The sequence below is a fragment of the Pseudopodoces humilis genome, chromosome 3 (assembly GCF_049639895.1).
Source record: "Pseudopodoces humilis isolate 2021_Gansu_Grassland_sample_001 chromosome 3, ASM4963989v1, whole genome shotgun sequence".
NCBI classification, from domain to species: domain Eukaryota; kingdom Metazoa; phylum Chordata; class Aves; order Passeriformes; family Paridae; genus Pseudopodoces; species Pseudopodoces humilis.
Window position 1 is genome coordinate 85,053,090 of NC_142202.1, and position 20,852 is coordinate 85,073,941.

At 43.9% G+C, this 20,852-nt stretch overlaps 2 protein-coding genes across 4 annotated transcripts in view; one reads left to right on the plus strand and one right to left on the minus strand.

Annotated features, from left to right (window-relative positions):
- Positions 1-1,430: 1,430 nt before the first annotated feature.
- B3GAT2 (beta-1,3-glucuronyltransferase 2) lies at positions 1,431-19,472 on the plus strand. The gene is made up of 4 exons (XM_088052611.1): positions 1,431-1,970; positions 13,065-13,209; positions 18,690-18,838; positions 18,919-19,472. The coding sequence occupies exons 1-4, from the start codon at positions 1,431-1,433 to the stop codon at positions 19,003-19,005; spliced, it is 921 nt and encodes a 306-aa protein (XP_087908737.1). The 3' UTR covers positions 19,006-19,472.
- SMAP1 (small ArfGAP 1) overlaps positions 19,473-20,852 on the minus strand; it is an 89,863-nt gene continuing 88,483 nt past the window's right edge. For all 3 annotated transcript variants that reach the window (XM_014263655.2, XM_005518133.3, XM_005518134.3), the window contains one exon: positions 19,473-20,456. In XM_014263655.2, coding sequence (XP_014119130.1) covers positions 20,322-20,456 — 135 coding nt within the window. In that variant the 3' untranslated portion in view covers positions 19,473-20,321. The remainder of the gene's footprint in view (positions 20,457-20,852) is intronic.

The window sequence follows — 20,852 nt, forward strand, 5'->3', positions numbered from 1 at the left end:
TGCCAATGTGAAGAATGAATATAAGCAGGGAAGAAACCAGTGGTGAAAGCCCAGGAGGCTGGTGTGCAGGCATCCCCGATTTCTGCAAGCCATGCTATTCCTACCAAAAATCGAAGTATCAGTGACGAATCATTCTATGTCTTATCTCAAACAGCTTGGAAGCCAGCGAGAACATAATTCGATCTCCACGTTTTAATCAGAGAATCGTGGAGAATTCAGTAATTTGCAAACTCTACTGCTCTGCTTCTGTGTTCTTATGCAGCATGAAGTTTTAAAAGCGTAATTGAAGCTGTAAGGAAGTGTTTAGTTATGACAGCAGGGAGTATTGAAAAATGCATCGGAAACTTCCCTGTGAGAAACGGATTTGTAAGAGGTTTTAGATTGCACATTTCACCTGTGTTGCAGCACCTGATGAATGCCTTTTTCTCAAAATAAAGACAGGTGGATTATTACGAAATTCTGATATACGTCTGCTTTCTAAGAAGGTGCTCTCAAGTCCCTGTGATCTCCAGGGAAGCTGCACGCCCGGACAACGGGGAGATGCGGTCCATGGAGCGCAGGCGGTGCGGTGCGGGGGGCGGGAGGAGACACCGACTGACGGGCACCGAGGGGAGCTGCGGAAAATCGCCGCCTTATTTACAACTTCTTACTTCGGCCGAGGTAGGAAAAAACCCAAAACCCAAAGCGAAGCAGAAATGAAGGGAGCGGCTCTCCGACGCTGCGAGGGGTAAGTGCTCGGGGACGGACCCGTCCGCCTACCCCAGCCCTGCCTGTCGGCTGGCGCTGTCCCGGAGAAGATGTCCCGGCCACCGGCCGAAGTTGTCGCCCGCAGGGGAGAGAAGCAGCACCCCGTCGCCACCCGAGTCCGAGTCCCCGTCCCCGCCGGCCGAGCCCGGCGCCGTCCCCGAGGGCACGGAGCGCGGAGCTCCCCGAGCCGCCGCCCCCTCCCCGCGGCTCCCGGGGCCGGCAGCCGGAGCGGGGCGGGGCGGGAGCCCCCTCGGCCCCCGCCCGCGGGGACCCTCCCTCCCGCCCGCCCTCCCCTCCCCGCCCCCGCGCACCGCCAGAGCCGCCCGGGGAAGCGGAGGAGAAGGAGCGTCTCCCCAGAGCCCCCCGCCGAGCCCCGGTCCTGCGATGCCGAGGGTGAAGCGGGAGGAGGAAGAGGAGGAGGGCGGGCGCCCGCGCGGGGAAGAGGGGCGGGGCGGGAGCGGGGCCGGCAGCCACCCCGCCGGGCTGCCGCAGGCACCGCGGGGCTCCCCGACCCGCCCGGCCGGTGGCCCCCGCGCCGGCGGGGGGGGGGGGGCGCCCGCCGCCCGCCCCGCCCCCCCCCGCCCCCCGGGCCCCCCGCAGAGCAGCGCGGTGGGCCAGCCCCGCCCCGCCCGTCTATGGGGCGGTGCTGAGCGGCGGCGCGGCGGGAGGGCGCCGGGGGCAGCATGAAGTCCCTGCTCTTCAGCCGCTTTCTCCTGCTACTGCCCTGGGTGCTCATCGTCATCATCGTGCTGGACATCGACAGCAGCCGGGCGCCGCTGCCCGCGCTGTCCCCCCGCGGCGGGGCCGAGGGCGGTAGCGGCGGGGCGCGGCCGCCCGCCCCGCGGCGCCGGCCCGAGGCCGCGCTGCCCACCATCTATGCCATCACGCCCACCTACAGCCGCCCGGTGCAGAAGGCCGAGCTCACCCGCCTGGCCAACACCTTCCGGCAGGTGTCGCGGCTCCACTGGATCCTGGTGGAGGACGCGGCGGCGCGCAGCGAGCTGGTGACCCGCTTCGTGGCGGGCGCCGGGCTGCCCTGCACGCACCTGCACGTCCCCCCGCCGCGCCGCTACAAGCGCCCGGGGCTGCCCCGCGCCACCGAGCAGCGCAACGCCGGCCTGGCCTGGCTGCGGCAGCGGCACCAGCACCTGCCGCCCCCGCAGCCCGGGGTGCTCTTCTTCGCCGACGACGACAACACCTACAGCCTGGAGCTGTTCCAGGAGGTGCGTGCGGGACAGGGGGGCGCGCTCGGCCGCCACGCTTCACCGCTCCCCGCAGCAGCCCGCCGCGTCCCCATCCCCGATCCCCGCCTCTCCCCTCTGGCTCCTGCCGCTCCCCCTCCTCAGGCTCCCGCTTGGGGTTGTGCCCCATCCCCGTTCTGCGGCGCGCTCGGTGCCCCTTACCCAAAAGCTCCGGGCACGGGGGAGTCAAGCCCGATCCCCGCCCGGAGACCTTGCAGCACTCGTCCCTCACCGGGCTCCCCGGAGCTGCCTCTGTGTGAGCACCGCTCTCTTGATTTTAAGTTTCTTCTCCCTCCTTTCCATACTCCCCCAACTTTTCACTGCTCTTTTCTCACTTTGTTGCCGAGCGAGGCAAGTTTAAGGTTTATATAAGGGATTCTACGTTTTTGTTTAAAACTGGGTTGAAAAGTGCTCTTTGGTTTGTTTTTTTCAGGCTGCATTCCTCTCCCTGTAGGGCAAACTCGCATCAGGAGTCGCCGTCCTTCACATCTTTTTACTTGGCGCTAATGAATTAAGCCAGAGCCGGCTTCTTCACGTGGAGTTGCCTTTTTGAAGCCTTTGCTCTTAAAAGCAGCAAATCGCTTGTGTAACGACTGAACGCCCTTTCAGGAGTCTCTTTTGTGAAGGGACCTGTTTTTGTCTTCATTGCCTTCCCTTGGTGAAGGGCTTTGTTTCATTTTGGTGGGAACTGGCAAGAGCTCGGGGCAGAGGGTATCCAGCTTTCTTTCTGGGTTCCCCCTGGCAGGAAGGAGGGTGTTTAATGAGTGGACATAAAACAGGAGAAGAAAGATCATATGCATCTTCTGTGACAGCCAGGAGAGTGACCTTGGCAGGGAAATGAGGGAGGGAAACAGTAAAGTTTCCCTGCCTGGCAGGCAGCACAGGGCTTCAGACGCGCTGCGGTCTGTGTGTTGTGCCGGTGGACAGAGCTGTAGTTGGAGGTGAACACCCATCCCCTGCCGCTGGCTGCCGAGCTCTGCTCTTCCTCGCGTGCTTTACAGTCAGTGACTTAAGGGGAACGTGATATGCAGAAATGTGAATCACATGCAATTCCCTAGAGAAAGCTGGTTTAGAAACGCTCAGGTTCGTTGTGTTTAGGTTCGTAATGCATCCCTCTCCATTTCCAGTGTGTGGGCAGGTGCAGGGTCCCCATTCAGCAGGGATGTCCTACTTCTTTTGCCCCCTTCAGCATTGAAGCTGCTAATTTAAAGACCTTTGCCTAGAGGCTAAACCTTTGTTGCAATTGATTTTTTAACATTCTCGTAGCTGTGCTCAGTGCATTATAATGCAGAGTAATTTCACATACCTGTCTGATGTTACGGGCATGCTCACGTGTATTTGTAGAAATAAGGCTAATTTGACTGAATCTTGAGGAGCCTGATAATGGAAACAGAAAATACACACATAATGCCAAAATACTTTGGCAATGAGTAATGTGGGACAGGAGATATTTGGAGAAATACCTACTGTGTGTTTGTGGGGGAATTTTCTTGGTTTTTGGTGTTGAGTACCAGTATTAGGGACAAGCTGAAGGAACAGTATTGGCTGGCATTTTTCCTGAATGCTCCACAGCTATTTGAAAAGGAGTCTGGTCACATTTATTCTTTTAAAATTTCTATCATTATTGTACTAATTGCTGTAAATTATGAAATAGAAAGGTACAAATTACCTCTCTAATTAGCTAGGAAATTCAGGAAAGTGATGGGATAAAGCTGTCTGAAGGGTTAACCTTGAAAATTGCAAACAGAACAGGCAACCTGTGTTTCCTCTTGCTAACAAGAGTTGTAACCTCCAGCAGGAGCTTCTGCAACCCTAAGGCTTCCCTTTACCCTGCGTTCATCTGCTGGGAAGGAGCTGTTTGCTCTGAGCCTTGTGTTTGCAGGCAGACAGGCATGCATGAGTGAGTTTTCCCTGAGAAATGGGGAGCTTGGAAAACTCAGTTACAGGAGCAGAGAAGGAGCTTTTGCTTCAGTTGCCTCTGCAAGTTCCTGTGGCTGTTTTTTGGGGTCACTAAGGAGCTGTTGGCAGGGGCTCTGGGATGCCACTGGTAGTAACACAAGGAATGCTTTGCTGACCTGGCAAAGTTAGCGGAAATCCATTGGCAGGCTTTACCAAGGGGATGCGCCTTTACGTGTGGGAGGTTACATTTGGAGCGAGCCAGGAGCCTGATTTTTCAGTCGAGGCACTGCTAGAGGGCTGGTTGCTTTTTGACTTGATAAAAGAAAAATCTATGTATTCATAGATTCTGGCTTGACAGCTCTGTGGTTAATCCTGATCCCTCCTTGAGGAATTGATTGATTTATGAGCGTAAATTATACTTGTCTTCTCCAAGCATGAAGAGCACAGCTTCAGAATGCATTGTTTGCAGATGAAACCTGGTAGTAATTCCTGCTATGAAAATGGTGGTAACTATACCTGAGAGGGAGCTTTTTCAGTTTGTTGCCCTGCCAGGAACAATTCTCCAGACCAGCAGCTGCTTTCCCAAAAGAGGGCTGACAAACTGTAGTCTGCTCACTAGGAGGGGGTAGTTTAAAAGTAGGAGACTGAGACAGGAGCTCTGAATTCTCATCCTAGCACCATCCTGTGCTGGCTGTGTTTCTTTCAGTGTGCCACTGACATGGGGACAGACGTGTGTAGGCCCCACTGTGCCAGCAGCACTGTGTGCAGGCAGCTGTGTACATTTGCTGGTTTATGAAGCAGCAGGTCTGTCCTGTTTGTAGTGGATTGCTGCTGAGCCAAAGCTGGTTTCAGTAGCAGCAGCGAGGCTTCAGGGAGATGGGAACCAAGGCTAGTTAGGACTGTAAAGCCAGCATGAGAGGAACATTTGTGTTAGGGATGTGCTTTACTCAGAGGTCAAACAAGCAGGACTGCGGAGCAGAAGGTGAGCAAGGGAACTGCACATATGAAGGATTGTGTTTAAGGCAGCTCTTTTGCTGCGGCTTTCCCTGGTGTCCTGACAGGAGATGGAGCCTTTTGACAAAGCAAGAGCAGCAAAGGCTTTATTGTGAATTGTAGTGTATAAACCAGGAGGCCATGATCAAAAAGGAGCATGCTTTGACATGGAATGCCATGGGATGCTTCTGAGAGCTTTTGATGAAGAGATTCTAATCTCTGTCCAAAGTACTTCTGCCTGGTGCTTATAAGAATGAGTACTTTATATTTGATGTGGAGTGAGCTGGGCCCAGAAGACCTAGGCTAAGTGTGTTTCATGGAAATCAGGGAAAAAAAACCCAGCTTACAGTAGTCTGGAAAATGTCACCTTCTGTAGTAAATCTGGAATCCTTGGGTGCTGTTTATAATTATCTTTTTTTTTTTTTTCTTAAGACCTAGGATGGCATGTGGATAGATAGGTCACTTCTGACTGGTGAAAGCTATGCTCTCAAAGTCGAACTGGGCAGGGTCTAAACAGTTTTACTTGTCCTTTCTAGAATAAGGTGAAGACCCTGGTTTGTCTTCCTGCTGCTACAGCATTGGCTCAGGTTAGCATTTTGCAAAGAAAGGCTCACCTTCCATGGAAAGGCTGCAGGGAAGGAACCAACCTATTCAATGATTGTGAAATTCTTTAGAGTACTAAAGGGGGCTGCAGCAATGATGAAGAAATATTTCCAGGAGTAGAGGTGTGGCTTTTAAGTTATTCCCAACTCTTTCTGCTTGAGAGTGTAGTGGTGGTCAGGTGAAAAAACATGTTTTTCTTTAATGCCTGTGATTCTGGCATATTGTATTTTGTAATTTATAATTTTGGGATCCAGAGCTCAGAAATAATTTATGTGCTTTCTGCTCAGGCATGATCTGTTCATCTGGAGGTGTCCTTGTGCATCTCTCCATCAAAAACAAGTCTGCTTTCCGAAAATACCTGTTATGTTAAAAGTCAGCTTGCATTCATAAAAAAGCCACTGAGAGGACTGAAGTTCCAACTATTATATTTAAGATGTTTTACAAATGTTTCTACATGACTCACCATAGCTTCTATTTTTTACCACAGGCTGTTCATTTTGGAGTGACTCTTATAGTTTCTGGTGCATTTGTGCTTCATCTTATTCCTGAGTGCAAGTTATTGTAATATTGTGACTGATGCCTAGCAACTGCTGATTTCACATTTTTAAACTTCCAGAGGAAAAATAAACTTAGATAATACTGGCACTCCACCTTCACAGAGAGATTTTAAAAACAGGATTAACCTAAGCACTGGAAACTGAAGATGGACAGCTAAGTTCCATTTCCCTTAACTCTTCACAGAATTCCTGTTTTTCTATGTCTCAGGTGTTTTCTCTGCCCTTTTCAGATTTTGGGTAGTTGGCCAAAGGCCATCACTTCCATGGTCCATGTTTTGGATATGTATGCAAATTAGAGGAATTAGTTTTGGAGATCCACTCTGCTGTTGATTGTGCAGACTGTCCTGAACCCTCTGTAGGTGAGGGGTGAGCATCATGAGGAATACAAGAGTAGGGAAGGTCTTCAGTACCTGTCTGAAAGTGAGCTTGCTGCATTCAGAAACACACTGAGTTTTAGAGATTCCTGTCTAGGTTATTTCTGCCACTTTTGCTTGTGTTTTGTTCAGACACCTAAACTAGATATATTTGAGATACATTTGATACATTGAAATTAAAGTGCTCGTATCTAGAACCATGTTCTCCCTCCCTGCCACCCCAGGTCATCGTGTCCAGAATTTCATAGTAATGTTTGCTGGGTGCCTAGAGCACGCAAGTGTGGCACATTGCACTGCCTTGTCTGAGTGCAAGGAGAGGATTTACAGGCTGGGTCTCAGAGAAATCCATGCTCTAAGGTGTGATGTCGGTACAGCCTTGTAGCATGGAATTCAGAGTAGTTCACAGCCCTAATTGTCATTTCTAAGGGGTAAAGAAACCCAACCCAAACTCCAGTAGCTCAGCAGTTAGTCCATTGCCCACTGAGTTGTGGACCAGAATCCAAATTGCTGTAGCTGTTGTGTGCACAAGAGTGCCCTGAATATGATGGCAGAGTTGAAGCTGGAAGGGAGGTATGAGAGGACAGAGCTCATCCTGCTCTCCCTGATTTGGAGTAGTCTTTACAGGCAGCTCAAGATTCAAAAAGCCACAGATACAGACTGCAAGGATTTTCTTGTGTCCCTGCCCTCCCCTATCAAAAGGTATGTATGAAGGTGGCAGATATTCTAATGGCTTTTAACAGCCATTTCAATAGCCTAAAAAAAGAATTCCTTGTTATTAAAAATAGAACAGAAATACTTGCAGGCATTGCATGTCACACAGGCTTCAGTTTTCCTGTGATCATCTTTGTAGAATATTTTGAGGGGAACTCAAAAAATGTGTTATAGGAGAGGTGAATATTTACTATTTATTCCAGCTTTGACTAGGGAAGGGTTAGTGTTTGCTCAATAACACGTAACTGTCCTAATCTTTATACAATGTATTAAGATAATTTCTGTGTTATTTTTAATGGATATATTTATGCAAATTATTTAAAAGTAGTATAAGTGAATCTCTTTATCTTTGAAAATGTGAAAATCTTTTGTTGAATCTCTTCGAGCTGGTTGGTAAAATTAGATTTTTATAATAGTCTTAAAAATAACATTCAGTAGTCTAGACAGAATTAAATATTATCTGGCAGTCATTGGTTATTTTCTTCAGAATAAAAAGTGATCCAAATATGACTTAGCAGTGCATTAAATACCTTTCTAGTATATAAATGATTTAGGAGTACATGACAGATTTTAAACGCACACTGACATTTTTCTTCCACATAGACACGTAATACCTATGCTAAAGAGGCTGGATTAGAAAAGACTGTCAGAGAATGAAATAGCTTAAAAACGAGAGAAAACAGTGACCAAAAAAAAAAAAAAGGCTATTTGAAACAGGTTTATGCTTTGTTACAAAGTACCAAGTACTCTCTGTCTCTTCACTGGCAGCAGCAGCCTTACCTGTGAAACTGATACTGTTACTGTGAAATTAATTACACGGGGTCAGCAGCCCTTCAGCGGTACAGTGAACACAACCCAGTAGAATGATAGGGAGTAGAATGAGACAACCAGTAAATAGAAGGGCCCAGAAGTAAAATGAGTAGCAAATGTTTTGGAAGTTGACCCAGTGCACAGAAATTGGCTGCTAATTGCCTTAGTTAAATTTGGTACAGTTTTCTTCTGCAGGGAAGCAATATTGACATTTGTGCCCAAGGATGGTGGTATTATTTAGAAACATTAATCATTGTACCTTATATATAAAATGTTGTGGAGAAAAGGGGGAATTGATCTATCCTCCCTCTGCAATGTAGATTATATACAAATCAGCAGAGGAGGTTTAAGGCAGATGCTTGGAAAGAAAGCTTTCTGTCAGGGAGGATGGTGAAGCAAACCACCTGTGAGACCTACAGAGGAGGCTACATCAATGAATGACAATTTTTTTGATTTGTAGATCCCTTCTGCAAGTAGGAGAATTCCCATGGAGAATACCCTTCACAGTCAAATTTGCTGACAACAAACTTGCCTTTTGAAGTTCCTAACCCCTAAGTATCCCAAAGTCCCTGAACCACGAAAGCCACTGGCACAGGTTCTTTATGCCTCGGTGCCTCCTTTGAAATGATGGTAAGTGGGGGCAGGAGCTCTGTCCAAAGGCTCAGTAAACAGGCACAGCATCACTGCTCAGCTGTCTGGCTGAGTCGTAGTGCTCTCACATAAGTTTTGTTGAAGCAGAATTTGGCTTTAAATGGCCTGTGAGTAATGCAGAGAACTGTGTGAGAAGTGACAGGGAACCTGGCTGTGCTGATGCTTTAACCCATAAAATTTTGTCCTGAGGAAACGTTGTAGTGAAGGAGCTCTAGATTCTGCCTTTGGTAATAATAAATTGGAATTTTGCATAGAAATCTGCTGGAGTATCACTGGGATGGGCAGGGGTGTGGGGTAGGATGGTGAGCTTGGATGTGAACCTGTAGTCTGAAAAGGACAGATCACAAAGAGACAGGCTTACAAGGTGTGGCAGCAGGTTTGCCCTAGCAGAGGGCTTTGAATTCCAAACAGAAACACATTGACATGAAACTGCAAAAACACCAGGACAGTTGTTCCAGTCTGGAAGCCTTTTCACTGTAGGAAGTACAGCCATGTCTCTTTTTTTTTCTGTCATGTGCCTTCATTCCCCTTGGGCTTTTATAGTTTGTTACTGGCTTGGTATCTTCCCTATCCATCAGTCCAGCACATCCCATTAAGCAGCTTTTCTTGATTGACTAATGAGATACTAAATTTAGCAATGCTTTTATCGCTGTCTTTTATTGCTCAGCTCCATTTCCTGCATTTCACTTGCTATTCTTCAGTGATTACTCTGTTGTTACTGTATTTACTGTTGTATGCCCATCGCCTCACTGCCATTTCTTCAGTCAACTGTTATTCATCTCTCCTGTAATTTCCTTGCCCACTCCTTCCTAATTCTCCTCCCCCTCCTATTTCATTCAGGTTTGTTCTACCATCTTCCCCATCCAGCACATCACTCTCCTCCTATGCCCAAGACCCTTTTTCAAAAAGTAAATAGAGGACAAAAGCATTTCTACCTTGAGAGAGCTGTCCAAGCCAGGCAGGACGGTACCTGTCTCTGCTCCTTAACTACACAAGTCTAACTAGGACAGAACAGATGCTTAACTTGCAGAGACTGAAGTGTAAGTAAGAAGAATACCATTCATGTAAGCTACCAGGATTTAAAATGCTGAGTACTAACACAGCCTGTGATACTGCTGTCACTACAATGACAGAGAGAAGAGTTATTTAGGAAGCTGTTTTTGTAAGCCCTAGGATTTTTGGCAGTTGTTTAACCCATGGCACTAAAGCTATTCAGAATTAACACATTTTTGAATAACTTTTTTGTGTCCCTATGATTAGTAGCATAAAATTCCAGGTGCAAGCTGGCCTTTTAATCCAAATAATAGCTTTTTCTCCATCATACATAAATACAGCCTTCACATATCGGTATGTTAACTGCAGTAATGCTATTCTCAGAAGATTAAAAGAAATATTCCTACTTTCATCTGCCTAGCATATCCCAAGGCTGTGAGGTATTTCAGAATTAGCATAAATACTGGTCTAGATGTGCTCTTTCAGCTTTTACTTAAAGGAATTGCTGTATTCTTGACACCTGCTTCAAAAATGTAACCTGTGAGAATAAAGTCACCCAAGGACAAAAAGTAGGAGCTCTGTAAGGGCTTACTTGCTTCTAATGTGTGGTGGCTTTACTGACATAAGTCACAGACACTGAGGTTGACCCAAGATTATTAGAAATTTAAAATTTCTTGGGTCATTTCATGCTGGTTTTATGAGGTCAGTGAGATACTTTTCATTGACAAGGTTTTCCAACACACTGTGTGTTGTAGAGTATTAGTGCAAATCCATCTGGTTCTGCCACTACAGCTGCTGAGACCACTATTGACCCAGTTTAAAAGTCCTGTGTAACCTGGCTCATTTTGCAGTACAGCTACCCAAACCTTTACTGTGCACACAGGCAGGGCATGGGTGCACTGTGCTCTGACCACGCTCTTGCAGCCAGAGTGTGCCTGCCCTTGTCTTGTGGCATTTTGAGTTTGGGCACAGGCAGTTGGCGCAGGATGGCTACAGTACTGCAATTCTGAACTTTAGTAATTCATTCAGGCATCCACACCCTCCAGGAGGTATTAATGGCACCATGTCTCTTTATCCTGTGGTATTTACTGGTGTAGTACTGTTGGGTGAATGTAGTTTGATGGTGTTGTGTAGATATGCACAACAGGATGATTCCCTGTGTCCATGTCTGGTATGTTTGGATGTTAATAAAAATATGCTGTTAGCAAAATAAGCAAAAGAGATGTGTCATTAAAACCAGAGCTAAAAGATCTTCATGAGGAGGTTTGGCCCATGTCCATATCCAAATGGCTAATTGCTAACTCTGCATTTCCTATACGGAGAAGTGGGAGATACTTGAAAGTTAAACTTAAGCAGAGAGAACAGTTGCAGGTAAAGGTGTTTATCAACAACCTCAGAAAGATTCATGGCAGTCTCTCATTGGCAATTAACCAGGCAATGGCTTGGACAGAATCCTTATCACAAGAATTCCCTATATTGCCAGCTGAATGCATACCCTGCTCTTATACACTATGGGCTGCTGACCCTGAGTGAGATGTTCCAGCTGCAACAGTTATTAGAGTGGGAGAGAGGATTCTTTGATAAATAAATCTGAAGATAGACAACTAATTGGGAGGGAAGGTGCATGTCTCTCTTCTGTGTGTGCCTACATTTTTTGTGGATTTTTAAATACGTATTTTATACTTTCTCTATGTTAAAGTTCTATGAATCTGCTAATGTTTCTAGCTTAGAAATGTGAGCCATGCTGACGTGATGTCTTTGTTTTTTCTGGTACAACTCCTGCGAGTCTTGATGATATGCATGATAAATCTTTCACCTTGGCAGAGAGAGAGGGAAGTGTTTAATATTTAACCAAGGTTGTCTTTTACTTCAGCATCCATCGATAGGGGACTGCAGTTACAAATATGTAAAACTGTGTTTGTTTTTGCTGAGAGGAGTGCTTGGAAGGAAAAAGGGATAACTTTTCCCCAAGGAGTAAGTTTCAATTACAACAAAAGACAAGACTGTTTTTAGAATAGATCAAATTAAGCCCACATTGCACTAAAATAGTTTCATACTTTGTTTAAAAAGAACCATATTTAAAGCACAGTGGCTTTTGAACCAGTGTGGTTAAGTTGTGCAAGTTGCTGTGTTGGTGCACTTGCTTGCTCAAGTTCTCACACCAGACTGATTTTCCCATGGGGAGCAGTGTGTCAAGGTTTGTGTCATATTATCTCCTGCTTACTGAAGAAAATGGACCACTGAACCAGTTATCTGAAGTCACTGAATCAGAGTCAAAATCTTTACAGTTACAAAAGACCTCCAAGATCGAGTCCAGCCTTTGTTTGAATTACACATCAATTAAACCATAGGTTTTAATTAAACTAGGTGCCATATTCAGTTTATTGAACACTTCCAGGGATGGTCACTTCATCACTTCTCTGGGCAGCCCATTCCAATGTCTGACAAGCCTTTCAGTGAAGAACAACCTGAACCTTCTCTGGCACAGCCCGAGGCTGTTTCCTAATGTTACCTGGGAGAAGAGGCTGAGCCCTGCCTGGCTCCACCCTGCTTTCAGACGATTGTAGAGTGATGAGGTCCCTCCTGAGCCTCCTCTCCCCCATGCTAAACACCCCCAGCTCCCTCAGCTGCTCCTTATAGGACTCACTTTCTAGCCCCTTCCCCAGTTTCGCTGCCCTTCTCTGGACACGCCCCAGCACTTCAATGCCCTTCTTGAAGTGACTCCCAGTCATGGATACCTCTTTGCTACAGTCGATTTTGCATACCTATGGCTTCTTCTATGCTAGATAAGGATCACATTTCCAGATTTGCATTTAGTTAATTTACACCACTGGGGAAAGCTGCTGCTGGTAATAATAAGCATCCTGCCTGGCCCACTTTCTGTCCTTCTCAGAAACTTAGAGAACTTTTAAAGGGAAAATACAGAATTTAAAAAGACTTAGCCCTAGCAATCCTTTTTCACAAATCCTTAATAGAGCTGAGCTGCATCTCAGGTCTGCTTCAGGTAGGAAAGGGTTGTGTGTCACAATTTCCTCTATTCAATGCATTTTTAACAAGTCCCAAACTAATTGTACTTGTTCTTGTGAAATGTGCATTAATCATTATTATAATATTTTCTCTCTCTGGGATTTTACAGTATCTCGGCAATCTATAGACATAAGCCCACTGCCAGAATGCTGTAGTCTTGCAGATAGAAAAGATCTATGCCTTTGAAAACCCAAACAAACAAGAAAATAAACCCCACGTTTTTTCACAGCTTTAAGAACTCTTGGCATAAAAGATATTATGAATAGGGTATTTAAAGTAGAATTGAGATGCCTATGGACTAAAGAGCTGGAGATTTCACAGAAAATGAGTGCGCACACACAGCTCTTGGGCCGCAATCTGTAAGCTAGAATTGCTTTTGAGTTCCTGGTCTTGCTGTTTGACGTGGGTTTCCAGGAGCAGTCCCAGAAAAGCAGTGATGCTGTGCCTGCCTCTTGCAGATGCGGACAACGCGCAAGGTGTCGGTGTGGCCCGTGGGCCTGGTGGGAGGCCGGCGGTACGAGCGCCCGGTAGTGGAGAATGGCAAGGTCGTCGGCTGGTACACGGGCTGGAGAGCTGACAGGCCCTTTGCTATTGACATGGCAGGTGAGGATCATTTATGATACTTGAATTGTTTCCATTTCTCAATTTAAGCAGCTCCTTAAACTTCCGAAGTGCTGGCAGTGTGCAGCCCTTTGGCACTAACTATCCTGGAAGTCTAAGCTTGTACATCTTGTCTAATTAATTTGCCACTTGGTGGTATCTGAACTTGCTTTAATTTGTTTGTATTTTTATGTGGCAGCTTGGCTTTTATGTTGTATGAATTGTCTGTCTGAAACAAGTTAATTGTAAATTAATTCACCCTAGCAATTCTTACAAGGAGTCCCTGCCTGTCATTTTGTCATCAATCTAAACCACACAGTATAAATGCAGACCTTCTTAGACCTCATGTTGTAAAATGCTACTTTATCATGAAATTATTCATGTTGCATTGGTTATTCAGAATGACAGTGATAACTGTAGATGGATATAGTTTGAAACACTGGGCTTAGGGGAAACATCACTGACAGCTGTCGCCTGGTGGATGAAGGCAGAAAAGCTTCAAAACGGATCTAATCAATCTTCTGCAGTGAAGTTTGCACACCACGCAGCTCTGTCTTGCTGACAGTCCTCGCTTAGACAATCTTTTGTATATACTCACAACTGCCACATGAATCACCACTGTGCACAGGTCCAATTTCTGATATAGCAGAAGCTGGTTTCCCAGCAAATGATATGGTATTTGCACTTTGACTATCTTCTGTACTCAGGAGAGAAAAGTAGGAATACAAGGGCAAGGTAGAAATAGACACTTTTTTTATTCTGATACCCCTATGTTTTGAGAGAGGGAAAAGGACAGTGTACAGTTCTTTCTCATCCTAACAGAGCACTGTTATATTAATTTTAGTTATTGATAAAAATATGTACAGTATTTACAGACCATCTGTTCAAAAAGAGTAAATAAAGGAGGACTTATGGTTGTTATCACCTCAAAGACAAAAAGGTTACCAGGTGAATTTTTCTGCACTGTAGAGGCATCTCAACTCAATAGTAAAACCTGGCATAAAAATAAGTATTTGGGTGTTCACATAAATGCATTCCTCAGGGGTGAAGCAGGTATTTAATGCCCAGCACCATGCAGCGTATCGAGGACTGCAGCTGTGCAGTTGTACAGTCCCTGTGGATTTACAGATACATATTGATACTGTACTCTAGAAGGGATTACTGATGGCATTATAAAGGCGAGAGCATGGTTCATAATTCATTAGCAGCAGGCCATTACACAACATCAGCCAAGGGACTCTAACTCAGACATGAAGATATACATGGAAAGTTCTTAAGTTGTTTACCTTGCAGATGCTGGCTGAATCACTGGCATGAGGGAAAGGCAGCTCCATTAGGAGCATTACCTGCTTGTGTTTTGACCAAAGTCATGTAAGGGAGAGTTATAGAGACAAAAATACCCCAAAACTTTTAGAATACAGGAAGTTATTACACAACCACAAACAAAGAGTTACTACTTTGTGAGAGAACTTTTATTAGTCTTCAAAAAAGTACTGAAGAAATTGAACTTGATTTTCAATTTCAGCAAAGAGAGAAATGGATGCAGTGTAGACTGATAAAAAATAATGTGAAATTTGCATGTTCATTCCCTTCAGGAATACAGTGGCAGGGCACAAACAGAATAAAACTCCATAGGTGTCTGAGCAGGTGCAGGCTACAGGATGCATGTCAACGTGCAGTTTCCTACCCTTGCCCTTCTCTCCTGACTTCCCAACACACCTCCAGGGACTTGCTACCAAACCTAAGTCCATGCTGTAGTCCATCACTGGCATTTTTCTTTCCATGTTTCCATATACAAGCAAACTTAGGTTATACCAAATACTGCACTTAAGGAAGATCAAGGATCTTTTTTAAAAATATTGCCATGCAAACAGTATAGATGCATACAGTAATACTGATATGGAGACCTATCAGCTGTCTGCAGTTAATGTTCTGTGCTCATGTCTCAATGCACTGGTAAGGAGGCTCCCTTTGGTTTAGTGAATGATCGTCCACAGTGATTTTCACAAGAATTTGATCATGAGGCTGAGTAGGAACAGAGTGACGGCTTAAAAGGTTCATTTGGATCATTGTTAACTTGTGGTTGTTCAGAGAAGTACATCCTTGACTTTAAGCATATAAACTTCTTATTCTAGACTAGAAAGCACAAGGCCAAATTCAAATTACTGCAAGTGGAGACAGATCCTGCTGATTTCATCTGGCTCAGCTCAAAGACCCTAGCTGGCCAACCTCCCCAGATTTTTGAAACACATTTGCACACGGCAATCACATTAGGTCAGTTCATTAAACATTGGTTACTTATTTTGAGAAATTTGGGGCTGACACTGCTGTTCTCCAATGCTAAACTGGATTCAGAAAGCAAAGTAGCCATTTCCTGTGTTGCTTCTCGCCTGGCAACCAACACACCATACAAATTAGTTCAGGTATTTCTGAAGTTATGCTTCAGCTTTTAATCTAGAACATCCAGGAAGCAATGGTATTAACCATGGGAACAAAATCTTTAAACCCTGGATCAAGTTTAACTGGATGAAGAAAGATAGTTCTGCTTTTTAACAGAAGCCATTGATCTAACACAAGTCAAGGTGTGAAGTAACAGAAACAGCTTACTTTGAGAGAAGAACTGATGTTAGATTTGCTATGTCTCTCAGGTATCTTGTCCTCCCACAAATTAATTCCTATCTAGGTGGCTCTTCAGCCAATTAGATTTAATTTACAACCTTGCATTAAACACCAAAAACCCTCCGAAACACCTCTTTACACTCCAGCTATGAAATTGTCTTGTGGCATTTCATGTGAAGTTAAGCCAAATACGACCTTGTAGGAATAATGACTAAGTAAAATAACTGTATGCATGTAAGCACTGTTCAGTTATGCTACACTGGAGACAGTAATCCCAGATAAATCCCTGTTTAGTGATAGAATTCAAAACAACAGTGTCTTTCCATCTATTAGCACAGGACCATTATCTGCTGAGACAAATAATTAGTGCCAGTCTGGTCAAAACCCAAGCTGTCTCTTCTATTATTGACACCAAAATGATACATCTGATAAAATTGACTTAAAGTTGTCACTAGAAAGTGGTTTTCTCTCAAGTCCAGCTTACAAAATGCTGTACATGTGAAAATAAAGCAGAGCTGAAAAACTAGAGAGCCAGGAGATAAGTCTCCTTGAATTATTTTATCTCTAAGTTGCTGCTTTATTGGATTCTTTTAACAAACAAGGACTGTGTGGACCCTGACCAAGGAAACAAACCTCAGGCCTGTCAGTGCACTGTCCATGTCCTTGTCACCTGCAACACTCAATTTATAGTTTTACTTGATGCCTGAGTTTTGACAGTACCTTCAAATGACAATTTGCAATAGCATGGTAGCAAGGGCATGTGTCACATGCAGGGGCCAGGGCCCACTTGAACATCTGTGTGTAGGAGAAATCCACCTTCTGAACTCAATGCAATTTTCTCAGCAGAAGGGCAAGCCTTGCAATAAGAGAAATTATGAGAAATCAATGTATGGGTAAGTATAGGCTATGAGTCCAGGGAGCCACACTGACATGGCAGAGATAAACAGTGGAAAATCTGCGTCTCTTCTGCTTAGAATGGGATTCTTACTGTGCACTAAAATCTAGGACACTAATTTTGGTGTTTACTTCATTTTCTTCTTTATGCATGGGCAGCTTGAATCTTAAATGTATTTGAAAAGAAAGAGCAGCTTACACAGCTGATCAGGGTTCCAAAAATGCCTTCCCATGCAAAAGAATTTTTTTTTTGTGCCCAAAATTATTAAAGTCCAGTTGCATCCAAAATTTATAGTTTATTTTATTTGAGGAAAAAAGGCCGACAAAACCTAACCAAAACCACTAAACTGAAGCAGACCATTCTGTTCATCAGTACTAAATCTCTGGTTCCCTGTCAAGGTGTAACAAGCTGGCTGTACACAATCTCTGTAGCTGAGGGAGTTTAAACTCTCACCCTCTGCTCTTCCCAAATGATTACACTTGGCTACCAAGATCACCGGGATAGTGTCCACCTTGTGCTCCAGCATGGCCAGGCTACAAGCAGCTAATTGTGGAGCAGAAGCAAGACTGCAGTGCAGGGTGTAGCAGACACCTATTCTCTACCCCAGGCAGGACAGGATGTATGAAGCTACATAAAAGATACAATGTATAAATGTTTTTTGTGTCCATCAGTGAACTGGGACCTCAGATTGCATCCATCCAGTCTTCATCAGGGTCCAACTTCTTACTGAAAACAAAACAAACCTTCTGGTGTGTTCCTTCGCTTTCCTACACGCAAGAGCATGATAAAGTGGTTTCAGTGTGCCCTTCTTTACATGTGATGCAGTAATTACTTCCTTATATTTTCCTCTCCAAAAGGCTCCTGTAAAAGTCAAAGACACTTTCAAGGAAAACATAGTAGCAAGACACTTCTACTAAAATAAAAGGGTCAGAATTACATTAAGTTATAGAAAGTTATGCTCAGTTTTAAACTGATAGAATTTTAATACTGGCTTTAGAATTCTTGGAGTTTTCCAGAACTGATGTCAAAACTGTTACTACTTGTGTCATAAAGGGACAGCTGGAACCACTCTGAACTGATGAAGACTTCCTTAGTAGGCCTGGCAATCAGACAAAAGGAGTTAGTTACAACTGTAATTTTTTTTTTACAAGTCTATCAGAGTTTTTGAGTCATAGTTAAAGAAGCATACATATGACTGAGCATTGCTGAAGGAAATGGGAGAGTTCTATAAATAATGGCAAATTACAGATTCATGGGAGCTCCTTCAGAGAGGGTGAGTTTGCTCAAACCAGTGAATTCTCAGTTTGCAGTCTCCCTTCAAGGAATCTGATACATGTTAGTAGAGAGAAGAATTGCAGAGAGGTGTGTACACTGAATAAATCCTTTGAGCTGTGCTGTGCCAGGCTCAGACCAGCTGAGACTGCCTGGCAGACCACTGGTGCTAAAAGTTATTCCCCAGGCAGAGCATTAGTATGACTTGTCTTTCCTCAACAGGGATGTTAAAAACCTACAGGCTAATCTAAGTATCACAGTTGTAACATATTTTAACCATTTTTCCCAACTCTAAATTTGAGGTGTGGAACTGTTTGTACAGTATAAATTTCATACATTCTATTTTACTTACAATTGAATTTCATTTCTTAATTGAAAGTAGAAAGGAAGAATAACCGAAGATTTTAGCAATACCTGACTTTTCAGGCAAGAAAGCATATATTACCTACATGATGAGAAATAGATTAAACATGTTGAAAATACATTGCAACTAAAAAAAATCTGATCGTATCTTAAGGGCAAAACAAAACAATACAATGTAGGATGCACAAACCTACCAAATACTGTCTAGCCACATAATTAAATTTATATATTTTCAAAAAGAACATAGGAGACTTCAAGGCATAAGTATAGCCGCACAAAAATGTAAGGCCTAAAGGTTTTTCTCAACCTTTTTCCCTGTCTCACTCTCTCCAAGGATTTGCTGTAAGTCTTCAAGTGATCCTGTCGCATCCCAAAGCCGTATTCAAGCGTCGTGGTTCTCAACCAGGAATGCAAGAATCTGATTTTCTGAAACAGATAACAACAGTGGAGGAACTGGAGCCAAAAGCAAACAACTGCACAAAGGTACCTATGGCTGCACTTTGTGAAAAGTTTTTGTGTCATCTCTGTAGATGACTTTACTAAAAACACATGGTATTTTTTAGGTTCTTGTATGGCACACCCGAACAGAGAAAGTGAATCTAGCTAATGAGCCAAAGTACCACCTGGACACAGTCAATATTGAGGTATGACGTGGGGTGATAGTCCCACGGCAAGAGCAGGACAAAGGACGCACCAGCGCACGTTCCAGTTCGGACAGCTAAAATCATCTGCTTCTGCCTGAGACCTGACAGACTTTTGTGGAAACAAAAGGAAGCTTTCAGAGACTCTAATAAGCAAATCAAGTGGGTGTGCTTTGTTCTAACTTGTCTGCATGCATTTCTGAACTCTCAGCTTAATAAACTGACACTTACCTTTGTTTTAACGCTGTTTCCACATAGAGAAACATGGCTGCAATGGAGTATTTTCAAAATCATAATTTATGTATATACTTTTTGTATTTATCCAGCTTAACGGTGTAATTATAAACTGATTTTAACTCACAAACTGTTGGTCTAAATATCTGTATAAATGGATCCTCCAAACTGAACATGTTTTACTTCATTAAAAGTAGCGGTCAAATAGGTCATACAATAATGAAATAAAAAACCCACAATCATTTACGGATTTATCCTTTTAATATAGGGAAATAACATTTTATCATTACGAGGCACCATAAAATGTAAACACAATCACTGTCATAAACCTGGATCTCTCTGCAAGACAAAATATATCTGTTCACACTGAGTTACCTTGAATGCATATTGTGCTGTCAGTTCTCAGCTTTAACACGGTGTGCCTGCCTCCTGAGCCAGGCCAGAGACTTGACCACAGGAAATTCAAATGCATTAAATGCTCATCTTTAAAAGAATAAGCTATTGATTTGTAGAACTACAGTAACATCCAGGTTTATCTTTCTTTCAATAACCACATTCCCTGTTATGCACACCATAACAACATCACAGTGAAATGTATGATGAAACAAAATTTGTTTGATACACTAGAAAACATTGCTCAGTGATACATTTACATTCTATTTATATATGATTAAACATTTGTTCATACAGTACCTTCTACAGGATTACTGGGTAATTTTGGGGGGTTGGGGTTCATATTTTTGGATATTACTAACATGATAGCTACATCCCTTATATGCAAACATTTGATCTAGAATTTTGAGGGAAAAAATCAGTATGTGGTTAAGCAGCTTCTTAATATGATCTATGAAATCATATGTATTGTATGAAAATGCTTCCAATGATGTATAAATATATTCTTGATCTGCTTTTCACTACATCAAATTTAAATCAATATAGACCACACCACGGTCAGTCAGTTATATTCTTAATCTGAACAGCTGGGGAAAAAGAAAAAGAATATATATGTACATGGAAGGAACAGCAAAAGTAAATGTATTTGAACAAGGAATGTTAGGTGGCTGTTCTGGGAAAGATTTCTATTGCAACTTTCATTTCCACAGTTGTGTGCTGAGAGTCTGGCCAGAGGAGCTTCCAGTCCATCCTGCAGCTGTGCTGGGGGGCTGGCCGAAGCCCATCACATTGCTGGAACTGCTGAGGTTCATTCCAGCCATTTGCTGATTCATCTGCAAAGCACACACACACACACACACGAGCCTGGTTAGCACTGGCACTGCAACACAAGCCAAAAGCAGTCCTGCCTCCAACTAGCCACACAGTTACAAGTACATTTCCCTAAAATTATTTCTCATTAAATAAAAATATTGACTCCATCTAAGTTTCTAAGCTTTTTCTCACACCAACATCTTTTCTAGAGCCTTCAACCACCAACATACATCAACTGCTTGGCTGCATCACTTGGTGTAGATGTCACATGAAAATTGACAGTGTGTGAAGGAGGTAGCCAGTGCAGCTGGTTGGTATAAGTTTGCTTTCACATTTTCAAGGCTAACAAACAAAATTGTAGGAACTGCAATAAAGAAACACCAAAGCCAGTAATATCTCTTGTCTGCACTTGTAGC